Below are 21,518 nucleotides of genomic sequence, written 5' to 3'. Positions count from 1 at the left end.
TACAGATCTTGTGAGGAAAAAAAGAAAAAAAAAAACTAAAATATGATTGACTGTGTTATTTATATTCATGTTAGTGGTCTGCATCACAAAGTGGGACTTTCTGTAGGCAAGAAGAGCAGAGTATTTTCAGGGACAAAGAGGAAACACAGCTGCTGTACCAGCATGGTGGCTGCTTGTGTGCAGTGGTCAGAGCAGAAGGAAAAGGTCCATGGCTTTTGCTCTCACGTCATGTGGTCCATTGCCAGTGTGCAGGCTCGATGGAGACTGCCCTTCTCTGTCAGTGCAGAAGCTTTCCCTCACCTCTCCTGCTGGGGCCAAGGCCACCTAATCTGCCACTAGACGGGCTGCCCCGAGTGACCCATGCCTGGAACAGGTGACAGAGCTGCAGCCTGCACCACGTGTGGGTTAAAGAAAACACAAACCTCACATTTTTCATAAAGACTAACATGTCAAAGTACTCCTGCCTCTTGTGCTTTTCCTGCCAAGCAGCTTCTGCATCAGCACGTTAAACAGCCTGTTACTGAAACCTGGGGGAGAGATGTGTGCTTTGTTACTGAGAGCCACACAGGTCCTCAGAGCTTCAAGCTGGTGATCACTGCTTTAGAGAGAAACGTGCCCAGTTCAGACAAAACATTTATTTTTAAATGGGCATCTGATGTCTGTTGATGGCAGAGGTCTAATTCAGACTTCCTTGATCACCGTGGCTGGCACGGTCCCAGGTACTGCATTATATTAACAAGGTTCATAAGCTGTCAGAGATATAACTCATCCACTTAACTCTCTGCAATGAGGCACAGACTCTGAGGACGTGGCCTTTCCGAGAATGTTCTCTCTCTGCAATTTGTCATTCCCCCGAAATGCCTCATGTGATATGATGTTACTGGAATCTTCAGCTAAAAGGCTCAATTTTTTTTTTTTTTTTGGTCACACGTATTGCAGAATGTATCCTTATGTATTCTACCACCCCAGGTGGTGACTGGGGTGTCTGCCATCAAGCTATTTCCATTTGGAGCAAGGAGATCACTATTTTTCATGCTGAATACACAAGAGTGATCCCCTGCCCTTAAGCAGAAGGTCTGTCAGGGGAAAGGTGCCTTTGACCATGGAATTCAATCTGTTGTTCTGCTTGGATCTCTAGAGCGTCATGTCTCTTTGTACCAGCCTAGGCTGCATGGTGTGATATTCATTTAAACTCTCCAGTGGTTCTCCTTTTGCAGAAAGGGTTTTCACAAAGCACTTTGGCATTTGCTTTTTGAAGCCTGCTTAGCTGATTTTGCTGAATGGAAAAGGTAGCCCTAAAACATATCTTTTTTCAAAGGTGGAAAAAAGCCTGCAGTAGGCTAATGCTGAGAGGAAAAATAGCATTGAAATATTAGCTGAGTTCAGTTACTTTAAACATTAGACACCACAGGGAGAGGTTTTATTGACTTTGAAACCCCTCCTGATACTTGATGCTGTTATATTGTGCACCTGGAGCAAAATGTTTGTGCTAAGCAGTGCATTTGCTAGATGTGTGGACTCTAAGGAGATGGAATGATGTGGAGCACCCTATGCACGCTGCTTTGTGCTTTCCTGAGATACCTCTATTTCTCTATTTCTATACCTCATACTCCAGAGCATGAGGCTTAAGGGAGTTATTCAGTTAAGATAAGTTCATTCATCCTCATCTTCCTGATATGCATTGCCAGAGACAGAGGCTGTCCTGTCAGGTATTCCACTTCTCCATATTGTGCACAGGCATGAACAGCCAGGGGGCTCAGGCAGAGCCTCCACCTGACAGTCACCTTCCTGGCAGCTCTGCTGCTGCTGGCACTGTCAAAGAGATCTGTCAATTCCTCTGCTGTTAGCCCACAATTCCCACTGAGCTGCTGAATAACTATTACTCTATTTTGATAATCTATCAGCATTCAGGTTTCATAAGTTCAAGCTCTATTCCTCCTGATCACACTCTTTCGAGCTGTTCCTGTGAAAGCCTTATTTGTTTTTCTTTCTGTATGCTAAAGCAATGAGCCTGACTGCCGTTCAGGCTGCTGAAGAGCTGCTTCAGCTGAGCTGTGCACTTTGCATACCCTGCATCCGCCTGCCTTGTCAGCACCACCATCCCCAGCTGTTGTGGGAACACTTTGATCAGAGCATTATTAGGCTGCTACAACACAACCACCACCATGGAGTCAGTGCAGTGCAAAAGCTGTCACGTTCCATGGAGTTTCCTGACCCTGGGACCATCATCAGAGCCTTCAAATAAACAGCAATTCATCACAGGGAAAATAAGTATCATTGCAGAGAAAGAGTTGGCTGTTACTGAAAAGTCTCTTACCTCTGATGAAATGTTCTGGCTCTTGTCATTTGTGTGACAGCAATGATCTAATTTAATCTAACATGTGATGTTGGAGAAGAGAAAATTACCTGTGCTTTCTTTCTGAACTTTTACTCTATACAGTGTTCATTGTTGGCCACAGTCCTGAGAAACTGGCAGACACAACATATTATTCTCCTTCTCATCTTTTACTCACTGTCTTCTGAATGTTTCTGTTTCCTGGATCCAAAGGCCTGGTGTTCACACTCAAAGCATTGAAGTTTATTTGCCATATGGGTGCCTCAACATGGAGGGATGAATTTTCACTGAACAGAAACTCTCATATGTGTTTGTTTATCAGAAATTCAAAGCTCTCTTGTACCTTCAAAATATTTTCCCTTACACAATCTGCACAATTTTTATTTTTTTTCCTACAGCTCCTCAAAAGAGTGAGCAGCATTGATAATCAACTGTCTCTTCTAACAGAGTTCAATTTAAAATGCTAGACATTCATTTAGTGGGCTGCAAGGAGTCTGTGGCTTTGTTAGATCTGCAGCATAAAGAACCAATTTTTCTTATCCTAATCCTATGGCTGTCTGAAAAAGGTGACACACAGTTACACATAATGATAAGAAAAGCTACTGCTGCCAAAGGCAGTAAGATACCAAAGCCAGATGATTAAACCATTCCAAATCTTTCCCAGAAGACAAGAGGAAGCAAAGGTCCAAAGTTTTTTTCATAGAAGTTATCTTGCAATAAAACCTTCACAACAAAACCCACATAAAGACACATACACTTTTGCTTTAATAAACCATTCTTACTATTTACAGAAAAAATGGGGTGATGCATATTTTAAAACCTTTAACTTTGTTTTTTAATTTGTTTAATTAATTCTTTGTTGGTTTTTTTGTTGTTGTTGTCAAGAGGAAAGAGGCAGTTTTGTTTAAAAAAAAATGGGACTTTTTGTGCAATCTACACAGCTCTAATGGCTAAATAATTTTATTTAACCTGAAAAGCAGCTACCACACACACTTGACCCTCGTACAATCAAAATGTTTGTTCTGTTCTGTTCTCACAATGACAAGTCGGGCTACAGAGCTACAGCATAAGAGGAAACAGAGCAATAGACTTTTCCATCTTCAGGACTTCCCATACACTTGGATTGGATGGAATTAACAAAAATATGTAACCAAAAATCTCCTCTGACCTTAATAAAGTCAAAAAATGTAAAGCGGAAACAATTCAAAAAATCAGAAAATGTAAAATTAAAATTGCTCCAGGTTTAACTTATTTTTGGCATCACTAATGCCTTTATCCTGCACTGAGCAATGCACATTTGAGCTGCACCTAGTGCCTGCTGAATGCAGGTGGGGAATTTGTTCCTGGCCTCTCAGCCCCATCCTTGCTCCAAGCTGTCCCCTGGGGATCTGCACAGGTTAGCCCACCAATGAGATGTGCCTGCCTCAGCTTCTTGAGGGTGTACAGAGAATCCTGGCTGGGCCATTTCACCTGTGGGAGCAGGAATGTGAAGTTCAGTGTTGAGCCTGGATCTACAAGATGCTCCACAGTTCAGCTAACACAGAGGTCAGCAGTAAGTGATCCCCATGTCTACCTTGTGTGAGCTGGTAACCCTTGTATTTGAGGTTACCTTTCAAGTCTGAGGCAGGAAAAAAAGGACAAGGTACTCTTTAGCTGTGAGGTGAAATCATGGAAAAGCGCCAAATATCATGTGGTTATCAAAAGCATAAATCACTCTGAAATCCCTAGGAAGAGTGAAGACTTGTAGAAAGTTCTAGGTCAAAATTTCAGAAAACTCTTGCTAAAGTTTAAACTTTCTGGAAATTTGGGTCAAGCCAAATGTCTGTAATACAGCTACAAAACAGGTAAGTATCTCTTGCTTTCTACTGGTGTTAAAGGTTTGCACTGCTCTTTTGTGACAAGCCACAGTGCTGTGGTTTCAGTGCCCCTGTAGTCTCTTCAATTCATCAGGTGCAGCAGCTTGCCAGGAAAGATGCTCAGGGAATCCTGAACAAGATACAACTGCTCTCAAGCACCCAGCAGCATTTCAAACAGAAGCTTTCTAGCAGGTCTCCACAGGGATCTTCAAATGCTTATACAAAAGGAAATCTCCAGAAAACTGAAGAGTCCACTGAGAAATAAAGGAAGATTTTATGTTAAGCAATTTCTAGACAGCTAATATATAAAAAAAAAAAAAGGTTATGATGCATTAGTTGAAATAAATGCAATTTTTATCACACTTGTCTTTTCCAATGTGCCTAGACTTATCTGAATTTATGATTCATGGTTTCACTGTATCTGCTAAAAAGAAAAAAACAAAAACCTTTGGAGCTGAGTTTTCAGCTCAAGAGAGGAAAGAAAAATAATTTGATGACTACATAGGCTAAGAAATTATCATTTTGGCTTGCTTTTAAATTTCGTAAGTACCCACTAGATATTATTGTGGATATGTCAGTCTGACATTAGCTCTTTTAAGTAATTATTTTGTTGTACAGAATAAAGCTACTTGACCATCGTAATGAAATCTTCCTTCTGGACAGCACATAGTTAATTCTGTAAAAGAATGACAGCAAGGCCACACAGTCTACCTTCCCCATCAGGAATCTGTCCTTATACCAATAGTTTGCCTGTTCTCTCCTTTTATGATGAAAGAGATTTAAACTTGGAGGAATGACAGGGTTCTCATAATGGTAAATGTAAGCACAAATAAAAGCATACCTCAACAGAGTAGTTTCCATGGAACACAGCTTGAGTTTTGTATTAAACTCCAGCAATGATGTTCACTCACTGATGCAGCACTGCTGAAGGCAGTGAAATCAAGCTTGAAAGGGTTTTTGCAGGGGGCAGCTTTAGAACCCCCATGACACTGACTTAAATCTACAGATATTGAGAGAAAGGTCTCTGCCTCACTTTTCCTGCTAAATAATGAGTATGATTCTTCTGAGAATCAATACACTGGAAGCTTTCTAGACAGTAATTCTCCAGTTCTTCAGTTGCTCATAATGTGTGTGTGTGTGTGTGTGTGTGTGTGTGTGTGTGTGTGTATATATATATATATAGCAATATATCTCCAGACTCCAAAAATCCATTTTAAAGAAACATTTCCCCTTAAATGCACATCACTGCAAAGGTTTTATGTGTGCAGACCAGTGCAAGCTTAAGAAATATGATTAATTTGCACATGGCTGGGCATGTAACATCCCAGCTTTGCAATATAGCATTCCCAGGGCCAGAGTTACATCCATGCATTTCTGCTGTATCATTGCTTGAACTAGCCCATATACTGCTTAGGTCTTAAAAGCAGAGTGTTTATGGACACCTGCAAAAATTTAATAATGAAAAGTAAATGCACAAACCTTAGCTGTTTCAGACATACTGAAACATTTTTTGATAGAAAAACACGATAGGTTTGTGGGGTTTAAATCTAAGGTCCATTTCACTAGACCAAGTATGGTTATAGAATAAAAACATATTCATTCAATGAAACCAAGACTATGTGCTATTTCCACAACCCTTAACTCATTAATCCGCATCTCAAGCCTGCTCCTCACCACCCTATCCCAATTAGATCTCCTTTTAGTTTTTGTTTCCTCCTTGCCATCACTCTTTTGTTTCAATTTCCCAGCTTAATAAACATAACTTGTAGTAATTACCTATATAGATATTGCTTTAAAAGAGGGAAGTGTGGGAACCTTGGTCAGAAATTATGGGGTTTTATATGATAGCCTTTTTTCCAAATCTGGTGCTCTTTGCAGTGCATAAAAACATTCATCTCCATGAAAGAAGTGAGAAAAAATATCAAGACAGGATTTTAATCAATACTGATCCTGATTGAGTTTGATCACTGCACTTGACATTTTGAGCAAGTCTGGAAGTACACTCACAGTGACTTCTGTGACTTCTGCCAAGAGTCTTTAGAGGTGCAATGGGACATCATTGACTTAGGTGGGAATATTCTGCTTTTTTTGTTTTCCTTATACAGCTATGATAAGGCAATAAAATGCAATACCTTCATTTTGTAGTTAATCTTCTTACCAAAGCTTCAGTAATGATGTTTTATTGGTGATTTATTTTAGGCTTTGCTTGTCTTCTTTTTTTTTTTTTTTTTCTTGATAGAAGGAAAATGGTTTTATCAACATGCTTATATATTAAAAAACAAACAAACAAACAAACCCCCCAAAAATTAACCCCCCCACACAAAATTATTAAGTGTTTGAGATCATTGTTTCTGAAATTAAGGTCATCAGATGCCATCAAAATATACCCAGGGAGCTGGTGCAGGCATGGATAATGTGTCACTTTTAGAAAGAGCAGTATCCATTTATGCTCTCATATGGACATATCAGGGAAAGTTGCACAGAGCAGATTTTTTCAAGGTGCAGAAAATGAGGTTCATAAAAACATGCATTCACTAATCACTCTGTGTATAAATGAGCAGGAATGTTGCTAATGGCTCCTTCTCCTCTATAGGCCCATACGACAGCATTAAAATGTGAGTGGGACAGATGTAGACACCTAAGCTTGATGGGTCTGGGATCCAGAAATGATCTTCTGCTCATTGCACCTATTTCTTTTTATCACTGCATGGTGTATAAAAAAACAAAGCTCAGTTAATTAAAAAAAATAGGTAGAGATGCAAAGCAATCAGATTTTTCAATCTAACTTTCCCAGTTTTAAACTGATTTTCTGAGACAGTCAGGCTCCTTCTCTTTATCTCTGAGGACTCATTTCCTTCCTTCTCATGTATGACAAAAATCTTTTGGAGCTACTGAATCAGGAAGACTCTGCTCTGTGTAATCCTCATACTGCACTGAGCACTACTGTGTTTGAGGACTTCCCAGGAATATAAGTGATGTGACTAACTTCTATCATTTGCTTTGGTTTCTTCTCTCATTTTCCTCTCCAGGATGAGGAGTTATTCGCTGTTTTGTTTGGATTTGTTGGGGGTTTTGGGGTATTTTTTGTGATACAAAGGTATATTGTGGTGTGCTTTTGGTAGAGAGAAAAGGTTAAAGTCTTGCACTATAACAAAGGTAGTAAATTTTGGGAGACCTATCAATCCATGTGGGAATTCATTAAAAATTTTAGTTGACCAAAGTTGCCAAGAAATCTCTGCTATCTGCAGAGATGAGCTGGATGAGCTGTACCCTTCTTATAGAAGTCCTAATCTACAGGGAAGGAAACATGCTCCTGATCTCTGTCTTGGGGATCTCTGCAGCTACCATGGGCTCAGGTCATTGAGTATCATCAAAGTGAAAATTGCCACTTTTGGTTCTCAGCCTCAGCTCACAGTGTGTGCCCACTGCTGCTGATGCAATTAGAAGGTAAACTTGAATGACTGTCACTGTATGAGAACTGATAAATTACTTGGTTAAAAAAAAGGGACATAAGGAAAAACTAATGTGGGATTCAAGTAAGAACAAAATGATTATGTTTACCAAGCAAAGGGTTGGATAAATGTGGGAGAAGGGGAGGTTTCTTTTATGAACTCTGATTATCTCATGGGAAAAAACCCTGACATTCGTACTTAGATCAGAACAATTTGAGCTTTAAGGCATTCTTTTAATCAACAAGCTCATCTGATGAAATGCTGTAGGATTTGCTTATATATCAAAGGAGTTCCCTAGAGATTTAAGCAATGTAACTGAATGCAATTAAAAGATCAGTTGTAAACACCATTTCTGATACAGTTTGTTTGCTGTCCTTTGTAAGATAAGTTTGGTTAATAACACATGAACCTGTGGTGGTTGACAAGACAGTAAAGTATTGAACTGTAGTGCAAGAAAAGGATTACCTTAGGAGCCTGCTAGAGATGCGACTATTCAGCTATCTTGGATCTGATGGTTTGTAAAAAGAGAACAGAGAAACTATTAAGCCAAGGTTCACATCCAAGAATGGAATCATTTATGAACAACCTTTCTGGGCCTAATTCGTTGCTGAATTAAACCTCAAGTAACGTCATTGAAGTCAATGGGGTTATGCAGGGCATAAGTCAGTGGAGCAAATTAGCTCTCTGTCTTGAAGCCAAGAAAAAAAGGGAAGAGGGATCCAATAAAGGAGAGATGAAATGCTGATATTAGCTGAATGCCACTTCTTGGAACAGTGTGTTCTTTGTGTCCAGTAGTGAATATTTCATCCTTCCCAGGTGTAAAATCTTCCCAGCAGCACTGTAAGGCAGATTTATAATAAATGACAAAATTAATGGTTTATTTCCATTGTAATGCAACTTCTGGGCTTCCAACGGGAATTTAAACTGTGAGCAGACAACACATATGCTGCCTTCAGTGTGATCTCCAAATCCAGTCTTGATTTTTTAGGAAAACCTTCAGGCTGACCTTTTTTTTTCCCCTTTTGCCATCTCCTACCCATACAGATATTAGAAGGTAGCATTTGTAGGTATAGGTAGCTTTCTGCATAGAAAACTGACAGAAATTCCAGGAATATCTGTGTTAGAGCTGGAAAAAACCAGGCATGGTCATTGCCTCAGATATGAAGGCACTACAAAATATAATGGATTTTTTTGCATTTAATTTATATATGGGTAATATTAAGGGCTCTAAGAACCCACAATATTGCAGTGATTGTACAAATGCCTTGGATTAACAAAAAAAAATCCATTTTGACTAACCAGCATTCATAATACATGGTCTCTCAAATTTCACTTCTTCTACTGTCCAACCACTAATTACTCAAACTGAAGTCAAGATCATCATCTCCCTCAGCTGGAGATTATGGGCTTTGCACCATTCACAGAGAGCTCAGTCCTGGCTGAAGCCTCTAGGCATCTTTATTATCCATATAAAGAGCAAATTCCCAAAGTGTACAGATGGTTTTGCAGCTCATGAAATATCTCAGTGAGGTGTCCTGTGCAGAATGACACATTTTGGCAGCACGGCTCACTTTTCACCACACAGAGATCAAATAACTGGAATTCTTTAGACATCCTACCATGCAAACTTCAGTGATGAGCTAAAGGATGAAAAATTTCTTATAATGGAGTAGAGAAAACTCTTCAGATGTACATGAAAGGAAGTTGGTTAAAGCAGGCAACATGTGACACGTGTTGCTGTTCCAGTATTTGTTCTTTTACTTCTGTCTAACTTAGCAACAACAGAACTTGCTGGAAGGACCAGCAGCTGACTCACATGACACTTGGCCTGTTGCATGTATGATATTGGCCATTTATTCCTTTTTTTATTATCCTTTTTTTTCAGGTGGTACTTCAATAACTACTCCAGATTTTCATTTTCTTTAAATCCCCTTGCTCCTGTTTATAATTCAATTCTGGGCATGCTCTGCAGAGAGGATTGAAAGGAACAAGATACAAATTTGCCAGCTGCTATGTGAGATGGTGATGTAAACACATTCAGGACTATCCAAAGTGACTTGTTACAAGGCTTGGAGACTATTGCAGATATGGGAACAAGTTCTATTAATTCACAGCCCTAATTTCAACTGATAAAATATCATTATAAAGCTGGTTTACAAGTGCACTGAATTTGTCCTTGACTTAGTTGGCACAGTTCTGATTTTAAAAAAAATTCTGCTAGAGGGCCAGGTTTTGTTGGGTAGCAAATCTGATTTTGACAGAAATATTTACATTTTCAGTAGCTAAAAGCTCATCCATCCAAATACTCATCCATTTTTGTATTTTTTTTCAATGATTTAAAAGATGTTAACTAGGTATTGGAAAAATTTTGATCAATTTTTGGAAGTTTTATTGAAGGATGTGTTTTTCAAGAAAGATGCAGAATTCCCCTATTTCTAATTAAAATTATTAAACTGTTGTGGAGAATTATCTTTACCTCCTCAAAGGAAGTCTGTTGAATTTTGTTGTTTCTATTTCTATAGTCACTTTTCTAAAGCCATCTCTTGTTTCTCTATGGTATCAGTCTTACATCTAACACTATTACATTTTGTTTCAGCTGGCAGGCTTCATCTATGCCTGTTATGTTGTGAAGTGTATTACTGAAGAAGAGGACAGCTGTAAGTACTAAAGCTTTATTACATACAAAATGAATTCTTTTTTTCTTTTTTTTAATCACCTCTCCACTATGCTGGCTCTTGCTGACTTCAACCTAAATGCCTTATTATACTGTAGCCAGATCATGTTTTCTGTCCATCTTTCTTGGTCTAAAATCCAGAAATTCTGAGACAAAGGAGGAATGAAATACTGATTTAAACTTACTTACACCTCTCTCCTGAAAAGATCATTGCAACTCTTTATCTCATTACTTAGCTTAAGACATAAAACAAGGGGGTTTTTGGTTTCTGGGGTTTTTTGTTTGTTTGTTTGGTTTTGGGGCTTTTTTTTTTTTTTAATAAAAAGAAAGAAAGAAATCTCAATTAGTAAATAGAAGTTACTTTTTTTCCTTGCACCAGGCTTTTATTAACTATTTTCAGAGTAATTGGTTACAACTGAAGTTATAGCTCTTTTGTGTTGACATTTATGTTGTCCTCTAAAAGCAATTCTGGCAAAAAATTGCTTTAGATCATTGCAGGACTTTAATTTATGAGAGGTTAAACAGTAGAGCTCCTCTTTGTTCCTCTTTGTTCCTACTCCTCCCAGGGTGCACTTACATGAAGTGCAATGATTTCATATAGATGTAGATTTGTGTTTCTTCTGCTTATTTATATCAATAGAATCCTGTTGAGCAAAATTTTCTCTTATTGCATTCTGTAGAGTCTACCCATTTCATTTTTTTCTCTACTCTAACCCAGATTTTTTTAAAGAGGTCCACTGCAGCATTTCACTACATCTTGGGATTCATACTAAAGCACTTTAGAAACAAGTATCAGAACTGCATGTAACTTTGATAAAATATACATGAATCCTAGGGAGAGCTCTGCAACAGGAAGCTAAAGGGTTTTTATTTGATTGAGAGCACTGCTAGGGCTGGCGGGGGTTCCTTTGTGTGTTCTCCTGCGTGGAAAATAGCTACAACCCTGTAATCTATTGGCAATACAGTGTCACTGTGAACCATCAAGGGGAGATTTAATGCTGAAATCAAACCACCACGCTCTGGAGGTCGTTTCGACTATGCTCATTTCAGTTGTCTTTGTGTTTCTGTGGAAGCAAGGAAGGTATAAAGAGTACAAAGGGGTTGGGAAGCTGTGTTGAGCAGGGCCATGTCACAAATAGAATTTTCTGTTTAGAGAAGTACCCTGTCAAATGTATTTTCTCCTGCTTTCCCATTAAGTGCATTCATTATCCACAGAGTTGAAGGAGAGTTATTCCTTGTCCCCCAAAAATGGAATCCCATTCAATACTGTTCTGCCCTCTCCTCTAAGGGCTTAAATATCTTTTTCACTATTCTGTAATGCTTTGGGGCACTATGAAATAAGTAAAAAGCAAGGAAGGGACTTGAGACTTGGCTCACCAATCAAGCGCAGAAGTCAGAGCACATTTGGGAGATCTCTCCCATGGTTCATAAAGCAGCATTCCTGGCAGGAATGCCACAGCCATTATGGTATTGTTTTCTTCTCTCTGCACCAAGAGCTCCCTGTTGTTCAGCAGCCACAGATTGTCATGCTTCTTTGAACATTTTCTTGCCATCACCTTGACTATTGTGTCATTACTTTTGTCATTTAGATTTCATTATTACTTTGTACACCCCAGCCATGTCTCCTCATCCAGTCAAAGAGCACCTCACCCATCTGCCAGCACCTCTCTGAGGCGCCAGGGTGAATCCCCACCCAGTGCAATGATGCCAGCACAAGCTCAGGTGCTGCATCTTCCCCTCTGCTGAGGTTTGGAAGCTTGGCTGGCCAAAAGGGGAAAGGGAACGTCTGTGGCTGAGTTGTGCCAACAGTGTAATAATCCTCAGATTGGATCTGGCGCCTCGAGGTATCATAAAATTAAGACAGCTTCAGTTTCTATGGAGAGGCCTCATGAAGTAGCAAGTAAGAATGATTCTAGTTCTCTCTCTGCTCAGACATCCACTGACAGCCAGAGCCTGCAGTCTATACAAATACTCTCTGCTCAGGTTTATTTAAAATTATTTTGTTTTCTTAGATACATTTTGATGCTTTTTCCATCCCTTTTGGCAACACATGCATCTATCGTGCTCTTCTGAGAAGTGTATCCCTTATGGATGTCATGTCATTTAGTATTTGTAAGGATAAACGTGTTGGGTCATACCAAACTCTCATTTAGCCACGAGTCCTTTCTGATGAGACAGAACCAACAGAAAAATCCTTTTGCTTTTCACGATGGACAAAGTGAGCACCCATACACTCAATTCCATTTCTTCTGCTTTGCTAATGGGCCATGGGAACAACAGCAGTCCAAAAGAGAAGCAAAAGAGGCAGAAACACTGAACTTGGCAGAACTGAGCAGCAAGGCATAAGACTGGAGAAAAAGCCATGCAATGTCCAAGAGCCAAACCCAGGCATGTTCCAGATTTTAACCAGATGAAGATATTGACACTGCTCTGGAGTATGGAAAGTGTCTCATCTCCTGTTGGCACAGAGCCTCAACTGTAAAAACACAGTCAAGTTGCTCTTAAGCTGCTTCAGCTGAATTAGCTTTGCTCTCAAAGTAATTGGAACAAGCTGAAAGAATTACTATTTCCCCATTCGTTATTTATTACAGGGACCTGTTGAAGGTCTCCATGGTGAGAGAGAGACGAGAATCTTGTTTCTTGATCAGAAGGCTGGATTTATTGATATATGATATATAATACATTATAACTATACTAAATAGAATAAAGAGAGAAGTTGCAGAGCTGCTAGCTAAGCTAAGAATAGAAAAAAAGAATCTATAACAAAGTTGTGTCCAGGGACTCTGTCCCTAGCTTGTTCCTGTGATTGGCCCTTAATTATAAACATGGGAACATGAACCAATGACAGGTCAAAATAGGTGCCTCCTATTGCATTCCACAGCAGCTGATAACAATTGTTTACATTCTCTTTCTGAGGCCCTTGCTTCCCAGAAAATGCAGAAATCTGAAAGAAAGGATTTCTGTGAAAAAATGTCTGCGACATCTCACCTTTCTAAATTGTATAAATTAAAAGAAAAATGCTGATGTGAAATGAACACATCAGCATTTTTGTAAATGTAAAATGTAAAATATACAATACTAACAAATCACTAAAACAATCCTACAATCTAAGAAAATGCAAAAAACAATGCAAAGAAAATTCAAGTCCAGCAGCTGAGTTTCAGGAACAGTCCATCAGCTGAAGTTGTTTCTTTTGGACATCTGAGAATCCTTTTTGGTCCTGAAAACAGCATAACACAATTTAAAACAATTTCAAACAATTTGAACAATTTTGGAATGTCCTTTTCTGGCCCTTCAATGCTTCAGTGCTTCAGAGCTGCTGCCCGCTATTTTCAATCTTTTTTATTTAATTTTAATTTTTTTTTTTTTTTTTTATCGAAAAGCAAAAGAACAGCAGCTGAGCAGAGCAGTGCAGAGCAGTGCCAGAGAAGGAAAGGCCCTGGGGGCCCTGGCCCATGCTGGACCAGGAACCCCAAAACTGGCCCACAAAGGGGGACCAGGACTGGTAGGAGGAACCAGAATTCCCAGAAACATCAGGAGGCCACATGATGGCCCTGACCCAGGAACTTCCTGAGCCCAATGGCCCAGGCCAAACCCATGAAGCAGGCTCTGCATTCCCACAGGCCTGCACCCTACTGCCAGTACAAGGGCAGCACAGGTAGTGAGATGCTTCCTTTCCCCAATACCACTGAGGCATGCCAGCAGCAGGGAAATAGAAGCCTTCCCCAGCAATCCCATCTGGGTTCTGGAGATGTTTGTTCCCCACAGCAAACCAGCTATGGTCTCCTCCAACTGTGCCCTCTCCCTCTGCAATGCATCAGGTTTGTCTCTCATCCGCCCCGCAGCATCATCCACACCCCCTCTGGGCTGGGGATCAAAGGCAGGGCTCTTGGGATGCACCTGCCCCCCCATGCCACTAGGATGCAGGAGAGGCGGCAGCCTCCATGGGACCATCCCCGAAAAACCACCCCCCAAACCACCGAGAATGCTGATCTTCAAAACCAGCAAATGCAGTGCCCCCAGAGTCAGATGGCGGGCAGCCCCTGCTCCACGGAAAGAGAGACCCCCCGCCGGGGCGGCTGCTACAGCAGCCAGTCCGGGATGGTCTGAGTTCGAACAAGCCGCCGGTTCCAGGGCAGTCTCTGACGCCAACATGGAGGGCAGAGCCTCCGACAATGGCAGAGCCGCTGGGACGGCCAGTGGAAGCAGCGGGGGGGAAGCCGGAACCGGGGAGGGAATCACGCTGAGTGTGATATCAGCCACGGGTGCCCCGAGGTTCCCGCGGATTCGGGACCGTCTCCAACACCGTCCTGAACAGGGACCGTCTCGGCTTGAGGCAGTGAGGAGGCCGATGGAAGCGGTGGAGAGGCTGAAGGAATCTCCTCCTCCGCTGAGCCGGAAGCTGGAGACGCATCCTCGTTGCCTAGCAACTCAGCAGGTACCAGGAGTGCTGTCTCTGCAGTCTCCGACGCAGGCACTGGCAGGGGCGGGGAGGCCGGTGAAGCTGTGGGCGGGACTGCCTGGAGAGGCGGAGACGGGATCGCCTGGAGTGACGGAGCTGGCAGAGGCGGGGAAGCCTCAGAGACCGGTACCACCCCCATGTCTGAACGAGGCGGAGTCTGAGAGACCCGCTGTGGCAGCACCGTCCACTCCCATCCCCCCTGCGGGGGAGAAGGGGGGGGAGGAGAAGGCTCGAGAGAAAGAGTAAAAAAAACTTCTTCGCGCGGCGAAGTTTCAGCCCCCCCCGCCGCGAAGCAAGGGGGGCTGGGAAACAGAAACTCACCCCCCACGGGGTCTTCTCCCAGGGACGGTGGAAACGGAGCCTGCCCATAGCAGTTAGAAATCCATTGAAAGGTAGCTGCTCTTCGTTTCAGAACTGGGAAGAGCTTTATAAATGCTGGGTAGATAGAAGGCAAAAGACCTCCCTGACTGTAGACGAACTGGAGAATAGAGTCCAGGCATTCCCAGACAAAAACATCCAAAGCATATAGGACATCAGTAAAGAACCCAAAAAGCTTTGCCCATCGAAAGAACTCATAGAGATCTGTTTTTTCAAAATAAAAACTGTCTTCTCTACACCAGTGTTGCCAGAGGGCAATAAGTGCCTCCTCTGAAGGAGTAAAATGAACCACGTTCTTCAAGGGGTATGCCCCCCATATAAACAGCCATAATTTTCTCGTGGCTGAACCCTCAGGGATAAAAAAGTGAACAGTACCTTTTGAAAAAGTCCAGCTTGCTCTGGCCAGCTCCACAGGTCTGCTGCTCTTGTCTACCATGTTTCCTGAAGGTTTTCCAGAAGAAGGTTCTCTTTGTGGTCAGCCTTGGCTGTGAACTCTGTCCAAATCAGGATCTTCAGTTCTTCAGCTCCTGGCTTGAATCCATTTCTGTGGTCACTTCAAAGCAACCATCAAATGCTACACATACAGGATTTTTACCCAGTGCAGCAATTTGCTCCTCTGGTCTTATCAAATTAATTTCTGCTCTGACACGAGGGGTCACCAGATATTACAGCATCCTGAGTGGGTCGCTGGAGGTGAGAGAGAGACGGTGAATCTTGTTTCTTGATCAGAAGGCTGGATTTATTGATATATGATATATAATACATTATAACTATACTAAATAGAATAAAGAGAGAAGTTGCAGAGCTGCTAGCTAAGCTAAGTATAGAAAAAAAGAATCTATAACAAAGTTGTGTCCAGGGACTCTGTCCCTAGCTTGTTCCTGTGATTGGCCCTTAATTATAAACATGGGAACATGAACCAATGACAGGTCAAAATAGGTGCATCCTATTGCATTCCACAGCAGCTGATAACAATTGTTTACATTCTCTTTCTGAGGCCCTTGCTTCCCAGAAAATGCAGAAATCTGAAAGAAAGGATTTCTGTGAAAAAATGTCTGTGACACTTATGCAGATTTTATTAAGAGAAAAAATGAAGTAGGGTAGAATTAAGCAAACATTTCACTAAGATTAACCTGCTCTAACCTCACTAAAGGATTAAGAATGGAACAATACAGTGATAAAATCATGGTCATAACTAGGACTGAATCAGCAAGCCTAGAGGTTTTAATTACTCATACACTAAATAAATCCAGCCGCATGGCCCCTAAATCAAAGCTCAAGCCTGTGCTACCTTTCATGAGAACAATCTGATTTGGATTAATTCTGCACCAAGGATTAAAGAGGAAGTTGCTTTGTCTCCTGATATGACCCCAGAAGTGCTCTGGTGCACACCAGAGTCCAACTGCAGCACCCATGTCTTCCCAAGGGGCAGACAAGAGCAGCTTTTCCATGGCTGCTTCTCTCAGTGGAGGTTTACCACTCCCAAACATTTTCCCTTTGGATGCATAAGAAGGAGGAACTCTGAAGGCTAGAGTGCCTCTGGCCTTTTTCTGGGAAAGACAAGGGAGTGCAGATCCCCAGCAACATTGCTGCCAGCTCCACACTCTCTTCTGTCACATTCACATTTTCTGAAAAATCCCTTCACCCAGGATTTTTCTCCTGGGAAGCTGAGAAGCCCCAGAGAAAAATGGAAACAATAATCATCTCATTTGCTTCTCCTCTGTTTTGCTCATGTGGAATGTATTTGGAGATTGTTTACCCACAGGTGATGGTTTCATTGGTTTCTGGTGTGAGTGTTTTCACTCATTGGCCAATCAATGCCAAGCTGTGTTGGGACTCTGGAGAGAGTCGCAAGTTTTCATTATTATCTTTTTAGCATTCTGTAAGTATCCTTTCTGTATTCCTTAGTATAATTTAATATTCTTTAATATAATATAGTATCGTAAAATAATAAATTAGCCTTCTGAGAAAATGGAGTCAGATTCATCATTCCTTCCTGCCATGGGGGTCCCAGCAAATACAATAACTCCTCTTCACTACTGCCATTGGAATGCCTAAGCCATTGCCATTCTTAGCTCATTAGCATTATTAGCTGCAGCAATTAAAAATAAAACATGAAAATGTCAGCAACAGCCATTACTTGGAGGCATTCAATGACTGTGAACTTGTTGGAGCTCCTAGTTTTTCTCCCAAAATCATGTTAGGCCTGCATTTTTCAAAGGCTGCACATTATTTTTAATAACATCCAAACGTTCCTTTAATGTGCATTTGCTTGCTAGCAATTTGGCTCCCTGCTATAAGCTGCTACTGCCTTGCTAAAAGAAAATTCAACATATTTCTGAAAACTTCATTAACTGTATAGACATTTTGTGGGGAACACTGGAATATAAGCAGTCAAGCAGCATCCTCCCAGGGCTTTTTGTCTCTAGCAATTAAGAAAGAAACCTAGGTTACTGAAATGAGAATTCTGCACTCACAGGTTCTGTTGAGAGTAAGGAGATTTGCTTGTTACTAGAGGAACAGCTTTGGCTAGGAATGAACCTCAGCTAAGAGAAAATCTCTAATTTAGTCTGTGTCTCAGTGTAAAATCCTAACCTAGAAAGCTCTCTTGCTGACCCAGAGAGGGAGCAGAAATAGCGTTTACCTACCATTAGGCAATGGCAAGGCAATCAGAGAACAAATATGGCCCCTCTGAATGTTCCCTTGTGTACCATGAGGTACAACCTCTGCACCACCTGATGCTAGCAGGGATCCAGCCTGCACATACACTTTCATCTTTTCTCCTGGCATTGTTTCCAGTTAAACTGCAAAGCAAAAGAAATTGCAACTTTGTGTAGAAGATTTTTGCTGCATATTCCCTGGAACCCTGCTATTGGGGATGTCTTGGTCCAGAAGTGAAGCTCTGTATAACCCTTTAAAATTCTTTCACTCCTCCCCCTCCAATAAAAATTCTGATTAAAGGCCGCATTTGAATTACTGAAAATGTTCAGCAAGACAATTATACCCTAGATAGGAAATATCTTTTGATAAACAATAAAATATTATGTGCCAATCAACTTGGTGCCAAACAATATTCCACTCTGGGATCCACTCTGACCTGAGAAGTACAAAAAGTTATGACAAAGATTTTCTTTTAAAAGACAGTATTAAATTCATTATATGTGAGAAATGTGAAATTTTGGCATGCACATGGGATAGACAGAAAAACATTTTCTTTTTATCTCTGTTATAGGCAACCTTCCACATTTGGGCAGGTTGTTTAACCTCTCCATACTTCTGTTTCCTATATTTAAAATGGGAAATAATTGCAGGGACAAACTCACAGGCGTGTTGCTTCGTAACTTTGAGCGTCTGGGATGAAAGGCACTATTGAAGTGCAGAATATGCTCAGGTATCGCTTTTTTTCTGTGCCAAATGCTTGTCACAATCTGTTTAGTGAGACATTACAGAGAAATAATACCTCAGCTTCCATTCCTACTTAAAAAAAAATCTCTAAAACAAAGAGAAAGAGAAACTGGTAGCAAACATTTGAGTATTAATTCTGCTTCTTTGTTTCCCATCCCGAGTTTGTGGTTCCCAGAAATTCTTGACGGTAATTTGCTGTTCATGGACTTCCTTAGCCACAAGAGGTCTAGCTGTATTTAGTTTCCCATAGTGGTCTTTTCTTCTTGAAAGTTCCAACTATGTATGAAACAAAAAAGGTTTTCTAGAACAGCCTCCTGACAAAAGGAGATCTCATACCTCAGCTATACACTTCCTTTGTTTTGCACCTACCATTTGTGTAGTGTGTCCTGAGTCTGGTGTTTTCTCTGGAAAAAAACAGGGATTCCATCTTCACCTTTTCCATGCTGGCACAGTTGGCATCCATCTCACACTCCTACAGCCACATTAAGTAGGCCTGCAGCTTAAATTAACAATCAAGATTTCCAGCACAGTCAGTGGAGGCAGGGATGCAACCCCAAAGAGCAACCTGCCCTATCTGTGGTAGACACCTCTCTCATGACAGGGGGAATAAGTGGTCTGACTTGTTTTGTTGAGACAGCCTGCAGAGACAGCACAGCAACAAATAATAATAATAGGAACAAATAAAAGCCTATATTTAAAACACAGTTGTTCTCCAAACTGCTGAACAGGTCATTGTGAATGGGAATGCAAGGAATACACTACAATTTTGAAGCTTCAGCTTGTTTTTGCTCAGCTGTGCTCTTCAATTTACAGCCTGCAGCTCAATTAGAAGCTTTTTCCATTTACTTGTTTCATTTAGTGTGGTGACTGCTACATGATCTAAGTAAACCAGAGGGAGGAAAATTGAATGCCTTTGGCTGTCAGGATGCTGATAGAAGTGTGGAGGGAGAGAAGCCTTTGAAATCCCAAGGTGCTACTTCATGTTTGTCACCCTAAGGACAGCTGCCTTGGAGAGCCGCGATGCCACCAGGAACATTTAGGAAATTCCCTGACACGCCTGTACAACATCAATCTTTTGCACATATCAATAGCTGGTTCCTGTGTTGTTATTTCCAGTCATGTCCTGTCTGGGAGGGGGCCCCTCACGAAGCAGAAGGCTGGTGTTGATCATCTCGTTCTCCTCGGCACAGAGCACAGGCAATCTTTGTCCCCTAAGGTGTGTGTGCTCGCTGCTTGCGAGGCACAGGCTGAAAACGTCTGAGCTGCAGAGTGCAGGCTGAAGCACAGGGGAACAAGTTTATGGCAGGAAGATATGACAAGTGAAACCAGCTGCATTTGAGATGCAAATGGAGCTGAGCAGTCCAAGGTGTCACAGGGCTTGGCAGACATTACACAGCCTGCTCTGCGATCATTTGGCACAGCACTGCAGAGAGAAACAAACTTAAAAGCTCTGAGGAGGTGCAGTTTGTTTAAATAATGGCAAGTAATTAGTCTGAAGACAAAATCAGTGATGGCATTTTATAATTACAATTAATTTAAAGGTTAATTTCCTTTGGTGCTAAAGTCTTATTTAAAACATTTACCAGGAAGGGAAATTAGGACGTTACTATCTAGATGCATAGAATGCTTCTGGGAATCCATGCCTATTATCACTAGAAAATTAGGTTAGACTCAAAGTGGGAATTTCAATTCATTTTAGTGTATAATAGATGGTGGTCAGGGCCTTGAGTCAGAAGGGTTGCTTAGGGTAGACTGTATGATTTGCATTTTCTTTGTTTGTGGGATTAATTGCAAATGTTTCTAACAAAAGGGCTGGGTTTATACATGAACAAGCTTGACATGAAAAGAAAATTGGTTATGGATTGCTGCCTTCGTAACTAATGAAGTTGATGTTCAAGGAATCCCTAGGAGACGGGGTTGTGGCATGAGACAAATATATAAATAAAATCACACAAGGGAAAAGTGTGGCATTGCTGGCTTCATCTCTGATGATTTCTTTTCTCCCTCTCCTGTCTTCCCTGCCACTCCCCCTGCATCCATCACCACCTCCTGTGGGGATTGTCAACCCCCAGTTTAAAAATGTCTAAATAACATAACTTAAAGCTTGAAGGAAGTAACATTTCCATTCCAGCAGCTGATCACAATGCAATACTGCTTAATAAGATCATTGCATTGTAACAGCCAGGGAAATATACTTACCTTACAATTTTTTTTAACTATAGATCACACAATTTTTACCTATTCAAGAATGACATTGCAGAAAATATCTGCCCATGTCAATAGTGAATGAACTGATAACATCTGTTTTTTTGAAGAAAGATACATTTCATACCAAACCATTGGGAAAATATTACTCGTCATAAATTATTTATTTCAGGAGAGGAGCACAAAGGCATTCAGACCATGAAACAATGTCCCAGGCAGTTGTGTCAAGCCAGTGGCAAAAATTAGGTAGTAACTAGTGATGGTTCTGATAACAAAGGCTACAGATCATTTGAAGCAATGCTCAGGTTGTTGATGCAGCTGAATAGGGTGTGGCCTTCCTGGACATAGAAATGTTTTGACATTGCAAAAAAAAAAAGCTCATATTCAAAATCAGGAAAAGATTAGCAAAATCTGAAGCTCTCCACAAGCTGAAAATTGCTTGCAAAATACTTTCAGGCATGTTTTGTTCTGGTGCTGGTGAAAGACTTCATTTCAACATCAGTACTTTCCTGCCACTTTGCACTGGACATGGAGGGCTGTCTTTGAAAGGAGACTCTCCAATGGGGAGCATCTCCCCCTTCATCCCCTGAGGAGGAAGAGAGACAGTTTTTGGATTCTGAAGAGGAGCAGCCTGCAAGTGGCCATGTGGGGCTGCTGGCCCCCTTCCCCACGCTGGTGTCCCACCCTTTGAGGGCCGCTGGTTGCCTTCTTAGGGTTTCAGCCAAGATTAGTGGGTGAACGGCAGGTCCTG

General features: G+C 41.2%; 1 protein-coding gene across 2 annotated transcripts in view; it reads left to right on the top strand.

The window, feature by feature from the left end:
• NKAIN2 (sodium/potassium transporting ATPase interacting 2) overlaps positions 1 to 21,518 on the top strand; it is a 525,174-nt gene that overhangs the window by 485,827 nt on the left and 17,829 nt on the right. For both annotated transcript variants that reach the window (XM_059469307.1, XM_059469306.1), the window contains exon 5: positions 10,240 to 10,300. In XM_059469307.1, the coding sequence (XP_059325290.1) occupies positions 10,240 to 10,300 (61 nt within the window). The remainder of the gene's footprint in view (positions 1 to 10,239; positions 10,301 to 21,518) is intronic.

Source organism: Ammospiza nelsoni, chromosome 3 (genome assembly GCF_027579445.1).
Source record: "Ammospiza nelsoni isolate bAmmNel1 chromosome 3, bAmmNel1.pri, whole genome shotgun sequence".
NCBI classification, from domain to species: Eukaryota; Metazoa; Chordata; class Aves; order Passeriformes; family Passerellidae; genus Ammospiza; species Ammospiza nelsoni.
The sequence above is the reverse complement of the archived record's forward strand: the minus strand, read 5'-3'. Positions and strand labels throughout refer to the sequence as shown.